Source organism: Priapulus caudatus, unplaced genomic scaffold, assembly GCF_000485595.1.
Source record: "Priapulus caudatus unplaced genomic scaffold, Priapulus_caudatus-5.0.1 Scaffold654, whole genome shotgun sequence".
NCBI classification, from domain to species: domain Eukaryota; kingdom Metazoa; phylum Priapulida; class Priapulimorpha; order Priapulimorphida; family Priapulidae; genus Priapulus; species Priapulus caudatus.
The window spans coordinates 50,959-60,369 of NW_014577715.1; the positions used below are offsets into that span (position 1 = coordinate 50,959).

Genomic DNA, 9,411 nt, shown 5'->3' on the forward strand with positions numbered 1-9,411 from the left:
GTTATTATTATTATTATCGTCATAATCATCATCAGTTTTTTCATTAATATTATCAGGAGTGTATAATATAGATATTATATAGATCTATATTATACACTCCTGATATTATTGTTATTTATTTAATATGTTGAGTAGCTATAATTGTGATATTATTATCATTATTGTCATTATCATCATCATCATTATTATTGTTATTCATTAAATACATTGAGTAGCTATAACTGTGATATTATTATCATTATTGTCATTATCATCATCATCATTATTATTGTTATTCATACGTTATAACTGCGTGTTATTATTACCATTATTGTCATAATCATTATCATCATCATCATCATTATTATTGTTATTAAATAAATACGTTGAGTAGCTATAACTGTGTGTTATTATTATCATTATCATCATTATTATTGTTATTCATTAATACGTTGAGTTGCTATAACTGCGTGTTATTATTATCATTATTGTCATTATCATAATCATCATTATTATTGTTATTCATTAAATACGTTGAGTTGCTATAACGACGTGTTATTGTTCGTCTGTCATCTGCGTCGTCGAGCAGACGGACATTGATGAGCGAGAGCAGCAGGCCCATGATTACCAGCAGCTGCAGACGCAGGACGACCGGCTAGCGGACGACTGCGTGCAGCTGCGTGCCCGCTGTTCGACGCTACGCGACAACATAAACGCGCCGTACGAGGGCAGCACCGTAGAGCTGCAGCGAGACATCGAGCAGTTTGAGACGAGGCTCGGCCGACACAGGTCGTCTCTGTTGAAGGTCAGTGCTTGCGGGACAAGTATTGCCACTAGGTGGCAGCAGCCGGTGCGACGGTTAGTAATGAAACAGGGGAACAGCTATTGTCGCTAGCGATTGTCACTAGGTGGAACATAATGGTTGAATTAACACAGGAAATCAAATTCCGAGTTTTATTTGCAACTGGAGACATTGGGTCGAACTGGGGGCCATAGTTTCTGTATGAGCATTGTGAACGAACCTTAACATTGTCGTAAAAATGATTGAAATTTTTCCTGCAGCAAGAGGAACAGTTGAATAAACTGTCGCGGGAACGTAGCAAGCTGGGAGAACAGAAAAGCCAACTTCTGCTGCAGCAGGGAAAACTGGAGACAGAAGCTGAGGTAAATATGTCTTCTTAACGTAAAGTAGTAGCAAAAATGGGTCCTCGCAAAATAGCTAGCCTATGCACAGAGGAGCACTGCTCTAATGCCACTCTGTGTGGTTGCTCTCTGCTGAATAACCACATGCTAGTTAATCTGTATGTAATCCAGCCTACCTATAGTGTAGGAATAAGTGCTGTACCTATGTGTAAAGTTTTAAATGCTATGATGCCAAAGCAAGTAAAGTCGATTTAGGTGACATTGCCGCGCTCTCTGATTCCAGCAACACAAGCAACAGCTGAACAACAGGGAGAACCAGATACACGATATTGCCTCTGAGTACGAACTCTCCGGTACGTTCCCCCCACCTACTAAGCAAGTTTACACAGACAACTAACCAAAGAGTAATTACACAGTACGCACATACCTCAGCAAAGATGAGCAACCGAGGGCCATCTGCCTGTTATTCAGCAGTCAGCACTCCATCTCCGGCACCCGGCCGATAGCAAATGAAACTGGCGATGAGTGTAATAGAGGGCGCTTGTGCTGTCTAGGGTATGCTGTGAAGGGCCTCTATGACTCTGCGATCCAGCGATTCACGCAGCAGTTGCACGAGCTTGCGGTGGCAGCACAGGCAAACAGCAAGACGATGAAGGTAGGAGAAGGAAAGGAGTACGACATCCCGCACACTGCTGTTGGCACATCCACAGAATACATCTCATGCAGACCTGCCAACCCTTACGATTTTTTCGTATTCCTTACGAATTCCATGATGTTTCTACGAATGTACGATCAAACTGAAAAACTTACGATTTTTTTACGACTTGTGAAAATTAATGTTTTTTACATTGTGAGCCGAGAAATATCTGGCGATTATGGGCGCAACCATATTGGATCACGCGTTCACGTTGTTCTCGCGTGATCTAGAGTTAGTCCCATCATTCATTGCGCGCATAACATACAAACAAAATGGCCGCCTGCTGCAATAAAAGAAAAGCCTTACTATTTTCAAGAAACACAGGTTGGCAGGTGTGCTCATGTACTCGCCCATTAGTCTGAGCAAGGTAATGGTTCCCTCTCCTCCTTGAATGTTGTTGCTAGATCGGTCAAACTCACCCAATTTGAACATGTCGTTTTCCTCGTGCACACCGAATTCTCGACTTCATGACACTTGTCAATGAGCACTGTTTTTAGAATGCCACTATCGCAGTGCTGATTGGCTAGACCTACTTGTCAGTCACTCCATGCAGATAGGTCATTCGTTTATAGTGAGAGCAGCTGCTAGAGGTATGCAGTCAACTCTGGGTGGGAAATTATAGGTTGTGCCGATTTTCTGTGTGACTGTCAAGTGAGGAGATGGTGTAAGATAGAATACCTGCATGAATAGCTGGTGAAATCACGAGATGTAATGCGTGCACTTACACTTACAGCCACATGTCTAGCTTCGATTTTTTATTGCCAGTGTGGTTTAGGTGCCGGGCCATCATTAAAAAATTATATGTTTTGCTGTCCTCCGACCAACCCACAAAAATAGCTGCAACCCAAAAGTTTTGTTTACATTTTGGGCTCCATTTTTTTTTGTTATACATATTTTTTATAGTTAAGACTGAAACACAAAGCATGTGTGGCAAACATGAGGACAGACTTAAAATAACTATTATGTCTCACAAAAAAGACCTACCTGCCTATACCCACTAAAAAAATCATGGGTTGGGGGACAGCAAACATTTTTTAAGGATGGCCCTGGTAGATTGGATATCGTTCATTCCTTAACGTAAGCCAGTTGGCTGTTGGTGTCGGCAGGGATGTGTGCCTGCGCGTGGTGGGCATACATTTCACGTTTATGTATGTCGCGTAGGTGGCACTAGTCTTCGATTGTTTTGTAGGCGGAGTTTGAGGAGAAGGAGGCGGAGCTTCAGCGACAGATTGACAGCTTCAGAGACAAGAAGACGCGACTGCAGCAGGAGGAGCAGATGAAGGGCGATACTGCGGTTCGTACAGCAAGCGTGGCGCCCTCTATACTGGACCTGTGGTGCCTGTATTACTGGACATGTGGTGCCTGTATTACCTGTATTTTATTGGTCTATCACGAAAGACTAGTTCACTAGTTCACTGAGCTGGCGTGAAGGGTGATGAATATCGGCCGAGAATCTTATACTTGCACCTATGGTGCTGCCATCTGGCCACGCCATAGTCGCTGCGGGAAAATGCCGATCCAATTCCGGAAGCGATTGTATCTGACTTCGCGCCAGTAGCCGTCAACAATCCACAACACATTTTCGTTAACGCGCCCAATTTATTCTTTACCAGCTCTCCTTTATTTCCCTCTCTTTCCTTTATTCTTATTTGCTGGCATCGGGATTAATATGTGCTGCGCGTCTACGCACGATGACATGTTTACCGGTTTAGGTTAGGTGTTAAATTTAAGAACGTTGTGTTTAGCAAGTGATTGACTGTATGAAACTGCCCTGTCGTCAAGCACGTATGGCTAATCTTTTCTATCGAGGAGCTTTACAGTATGTTACTAATCACTTACTGGTGGCAATGGTGGCTGACCCCTGACTGGTGGCGATGGTGGCTGACCCCTGACTGGGATTGTGTGGTTGTCTCACTGCAGAAACGTAATGTGAAAGAGTTACATTCCCTGGGTGAGGAGCTGAGCAGAGTGGACGCCTCTAAAGGCAAACTGGAACACTTGGATAAGCAGCTGAGACAGGCGGTAAGTCGGGCCACAATTAAAAAAATCATTGTTTGCCCTCACCCGACCCAGGCTAAAAAGTTTGGGTATTTAGGTAGGCTTTTTTGTTGAGGGGGGTCTTTTTACAAATTCAGCATGGTGTCTACATGCTCGGGTGTGCTTGTGTGGAGATACCTTTTATGTTGAATGTTTGTTTTGCTTGGCACATATAATGTATTGCCTACAGATTTATATAATGTACAGTGATACAATTTGTAAAAAAAAAGAATGGATAGATCAATAAAAAATTTTGAGTCGGTGTCCCTTTTTGGCGGGTCGGTCGGGTGAGGGCAAACAAACAATATTTTTATTATGGCCTCAGAAGATCGGGGCTAGAGTGAGGCAACCCCATCCTCCCCACTCCACTGCACCCCCACTCCAAGTATGTTGAATTCCTTGTTCGTGTCTGTCCTACCCTAGAGGCAATACAGTTTGCCTTTCTTGCAAGATTTCTTCTCACTGATTGAATTGAAGATTTATCGAACTGAACAATTGAGCAATTGAACAATATAAGTCGCAGAGATACAGAGTTTGGCTGAAATTTCGCGGTCATGGAAAATGGAGCCTAAAAGCACTAGGAAAAATCTTTTGCTACATCTTTTCAAATATTTTCACGCACCCTGTAACTTGTCGTTGCAGGAGAGTGAGCTGAGGGCAGCGGATGAAGCAAGTAACATTGAGGAGCTGAAAGCAGATGTTCAGAAGCTACAGAGTGACAAGGCAGAGCTAGAGAAACGAGCCAGCAACCTAGAGTAAGCTAGTCCGGTGGTGCAAGCTACTGTATACAATACGCCAAATTTTTCGCATAGAGATATTTTCGCGAATTCAGACTTGACGGACAATTTCGCGAGTGGTTAATTTCGCGGTCGGTGAATTATGAATTATTCGGTATGAATTCGCGTGTTGTTATTTTCGCGGTCGGGGACGCGTTGGCGAAATTCGCGAAAATTGAACCACCGCGAAATATACAGCGTATACAGTACCTACCTTGAAGCATTGTCATCAGTCTCTTGACACTCTTCTTCCTTTCTATTTCCTGAGTTTCTTACCGAAGCATTGTCTTGGCCATGAATTTTCGTTATGTTTTTACGAAGCTTTCGATGAAATTACATATAGTACTGCACGGGAGTCGTGTGGGATTCTGCCTGAGTGAGAAGTCTTCTGTCTAGGATGCCATGGGACCTAGTACATGTAGTAGGGTTGGTGTGCCACGAGTGATCTTGCTTGAAATGTTTGTGGTATCATGAGAATGAGTTTGTCAGTGTCTTTTGCTTCCTTGCAGCACAGAGATGGGACAGCTGCATACACAGAGCAAGACTAGGACAGAACTGGACATGCTAAGAAAGGAGAAGACAGACAAAGAAGACACTATCAGGAAAATGTGAGGCCACTGTGTTTTCTCATAGAGGGGCTTCCCCGGAGTTATACTAATATTTGTTGTCGGTGTTTGCACCTGCATGTTATATATCTAACACCTCGTGTGTAAAACGCGTTTATTTAGTTTAGCCTTTTGAAAAATTTGTAGGTAATGCCTCACTTACCTGCATTAAGTATTACCGATTGATCGCTTATCAGTGATTTTTCTTTATTGATTAATTGCAGACGAGATCGGCACGAGGACACGATCGTCCATTTGCTCGGCCATTTTCCTACAGAAAATGTGAACAGCGCTCTGCAGGATTATATCGGCCACCAGGCGGCAGGAATGCAGCGTGCTACTCGCGGCCTGAACGAAACTCGGAACAAAATGGCGGCGTGCACGGCCAATCGCAACGTGCTGAAGTAAGAGATTATCGTCGCCGTTCAAACGCTTCTATTTACACGAAAACGTAAAATAGTGTCCACTTCCATTTGAGTTATGGTCAGTCATGCACCTGTCCTCTTTCTCGCTTCCAAGGGAGCAAGTTGATAAGAAGGACAAGGACTTGCGGAATCTGGAGGAGAAGATCTACGAAGCTTGCGGAAGCCAGGATTTCGATGCCAGCATGGAAGCGCTGAACACAAGTGTGGGAGCACTACAGGAGTAAGGGCTCCCCCCTGGCGTCACACAGACGCTATTCAAATCCTACCCTGCCTTTATACAAGACAGTATAAAGACATACACACATATATATATATATATATATATATATATATATATATATATATATATATATATACATAAATAGACATACATACACTACCTCACCTTGTACGATCATGTATAGCCATCAGCTTTCTATTGGTATCATTCTTGATACTGCACTAATGTGTAACTTATTCTCTAGAAAGTATGGGTATTGAAGAGCAGGCATCGTTAAGTCATATAGGTTCAATTTTAATGTTACGTTCGATCTCAAACCAATTCATGAAACAGGAGCTTAACGTCAAGTTAACATGCATTAGAAATTATTTTTAATGAATTATTTAATTATTACATTACTATTATTTATAAAATATAAAATTATTCAGTCTAACCGGAGTTGATTAATTTATTTAACCGATTTTAATGCATTATGTTCGCGCTCCTGACCACTGCAATGTTAACACGTGCATCTCTCACTCTCTCGCTCTCACTCAGTGAGAAGGGAGCGCTGACAGGAGCACGTCACCTCTACAGCAAGTTTGTGAAAGATCTGCGCCGGAAGGCGGCGTGCCCGCTGTGTCGACGTGCTTTCCCCGAGCCGCGGGACGTGGATGAGCTGGTGCAGGATGTGAGTTGCTGAGCCGTCCGCACGCGCACGCACGCACGCACGCGCACACACACGCACGTACACGTACGCACACGCACACACACGTGTACGTGCACACTCACGCACGCACGCACGCACACGCACGCACGTGTACGTGCACACGCATGTACGTGGACACTCACGCACGCACGTATGCACGCACACGCACGTGTACGTGCACACGCATGTACGTGGACACTCACGCACGCACATGTACGTGCACACTCACACGCGCACGCACGCACGTATGCACGCGCACTCACGCACGCATGCATGCATGCACATGCACGCACGCACGCACACGCATGTGTACGTGCACACGCGCATGTACGTGCACACTCACGCACGCACGCACATGTACGTGCACACACACACACGCACGCCCGCGCCGCCACGATGCCTGCTCCAACAACGTGCTGACGCTACCACGCCCCTTGTTTTTAAGTTTTTTGTGTTGAATCCCACGTTTCCCTCCCTGACGTAACGCGTATAAATATATAATAAATATCTCTTCTTTCTTCTCGCTCCTTCGCTGCGCCGCTACTGACGTCGCCAGTTGAACAACAAGCTGAGGCTGGTACCGAACCAACTGGACATGAAGGAGAAGGCGATAGCAGAGCAACAGGTGAAGTACGGCACGCTACTGCAGCTGAAACCGCAGAAAGAACAGGTGAGCATCCGCTCGCGCGATCGCCGCGCCGTGATGCGGGTGTCCATCATAAACAAGTCGGAAATAATCGAATGATGTTGTTAATCTAATTCAATTTGCAGTTGCTTCCTTCATGACCACGACTCAGCAAATAGAGATAGAGTGTGGAGAGTTAACGTGCAGTGCTACCAGTGGACTATATAACCCCCCGCTGTAGTATTTAATGTGAAAGCAGCTGCGGGGCCTCGGGTTAAGGAAACGGAGCCGCAAATTATAAATGCTTGCGAGAGAAAAATATCAGGAGCCAAGGAGCGGGGTGCGTCTTGTGCGACGCATGAATCACTGATACGGGTGATCGTCACTCGCTGGCATTTTTGATTTGCATATCCGTCTCTGTGAGATTACCACATGCTCTGAATACACTGTTGCTAGGTGATACGAGATGCAGACCTGCCAACCTTTACGATTTTTTCGTATTCCTTACTAATTCCAAGATGTTTTTACGAATGTACGATCAAACTGAAAAACCTACGATGTGTTTTTTACGCGTTCACGTTGTTCTCGTGTGATCTAGAGTTAGTCCTATCACTCATTGCGCGCATAACATACAAACAAAATGGCCGCCTGCTGCAAGAAAATAAAAGCCTTATTATTTTCATGAATCACAGGTTGGCAGGTCTGGAGATGGACCGAGTTGTGCGTTATTCATGGTTGCATGCCAAATTATCGACTTTGCAACACTTCATTACTGAGAAGCGTTGTTAGAATAGTGCCAGCCCTACAGCGATGCTGATTTGCTAGAGCTAACTGTCGTCAATCACTTGGCGGATAGTTCGATTAAGATTGCTGGTCGCGCATCATGAGATGACTATTTATTTTTATCGATTCATAACCTTAGTATAGTTAAGCTTTTCGATCAAGACACTCGCTTCCATAACCAACATTTGCTCCTTGGCTGTTGGCCTTGACGAGCGCGGCCTCATCGACTCCCATGCCCTCGCGTAATTTGTCACAATCGCTTGCGATTTTCGCCCGCAGATGGCGACGCTGTCTCAGAAGGAGGTTCCCGCGCTGCGGCAGACGATGAGAGAGATGTCGACGATCAGAAGCGACTTCGCGAGCAGATCGATCAGGAGGAGGAGGGCCTCAACCAGATCCAGATGGACAAGTCGCTCGCCGGAGAGCGTGCAAGCAGACGTCATCCTCATGGACCGTTGCCACGACGACGTCAGACGACTCGAGAGCAAGATCGCGACGATGAGCGCACGGATCGTTGGCGCGGTACGGCGTGAAGCCGTCGTACGTCGGCGCGACGGCATCGATTAATTTTGTATTATCGTCCTTCGAACGTATCGCAGTATGTGCGGTCGTGTACAGCCTGCGTCGTGTACCTTAACCACATAACCGTAATCACTTACCTTAATCTTTAAGCACAGAAGTCGTGAAATTTCGTCGGTCCTCGTTACGTGTTTGAGCGCGCGGCGAGTGAAGACTCGCTCGACGCTATTCGTGAGTTGTCGACCACATTCACTCGACCCTATTCGTTGGTTGTTGACCACATTGCATTCGACCATATTCGTGGGACGTCACCACAACGTAATGCAGCCCCCATCTCTCTCACCCCGTCCCCTCCCCCTCGCTGACCTCCTGCTCCCCCTCGCTGACCTCCTCTCCCTCGCTGACCTCTCCCCCTCTGCTGACCTCCTCTCCCCTTTGCTGACTCCTCCTCTCCCCTCGCTGACCTCCTTCGCGACCTCTCCCCCTCGCTGACCTCCTCTCCCCCTCGCTGACCTCCTCTCCTCGCTGACACTCCTCTCCCCTCGCTGACCTCCTCTCCCCTACGCTGACCTCTCCCCCTCGCTGACCTCTCTCTCCCCTCACTGACCTCTTCCCCTCGCTGACCTCCTCTCCCCCTCGCTGACCTCCTCTCCCCTCGCTGACCTCCTCTTCCCCTCGCTGACCCTTCCTCTTGCTCTCGCGCTATGTAGGTGGTGACCGGGCATGCAGGAGGTGATTCAGGAGAAGGAGGATGTGCAGGTGAAGCTGCGCACGCTCGGCGTGCAGCTCGACGGGAAGCGAGAGCAGATAGAGAAGCAGCAGGACGGCGTGCAGGCACTACGCGCCGCCGTCAACGACCTCAACACCGCCAGGCTGCAGGTCACGCAGGTACGATAGGTCACGCGCAGGCGTGC

General features: G+C 46.4%; 1 protein-coding gene across 1 annotated transcript in view; it reads left to right on the forward strand.

Moving 5' to 3' along the window:
* LOC106812491 (DNA repair protein RAD50-like) overlaps nucleotides 1-9,411 on the forward strand; it is a 33,177-nt gene that overhangs the window by 14,831 nt on the left and 8,935 nt on the right. Inside the window, exons 14-27 of the mRNA XM_014816381.1 lie at nucleotides 569-784; nucleotides 1,042-1,143; nucleotides 1,406-1,475; nucleotides 1,677-1,777; nucleotides 3,009-3,113; nucleotides 3,740-3,841; nucleotides 4,499-4,611; nucleotides 5,142-5,240; nucleotides 5,462-5,641; nucleotides 5,757-5,882; nucleotides 6,420-6,552; nucleotides 7,127-7,240; nucleotides 8,258-8,500; nucleotides 9,227-9,381. Coding sequence (XP_014671867.1) covers nucleotides 569-784; nucleotides 1,042-1,143; nucleotides 1,406-1,475; nucleotides 1,677-1,777; nucleotides 3,009-3,113; nucleotides 3,740-3,841; nucleotides 4,499-4,611; nucleotides 5,142-5,240; nucleotides 5,462-5,641; nucleotides 5,757-5,882; nucleotides 6,420-6,552; nucleotides 7,127-7,240; nucleotides 8,258-8,500; nucleotides 9,227-9,381 — 1,859 coding nt within the window. The remainder of the gene's footprint in view (nucleotides 1-568; nucleotides 785-1,041; nucleotides 1,144-1,405; nucleotides 1,476-1,676; nucleotides 1,778-3,008; nucleotides 3,114-3,739; nucleotides 3,842-4,498; nucleotides 4,612-5,141; nucleotides 5,241-5,461; nucleotides 5,642-5,756; nucleotides 5,883-6,419; nucleotides 6,553-7,126; nucleotides 7,241-8,257; nucleotides 8,501-9,226; nucleotides 9,382-9,411) is intronic.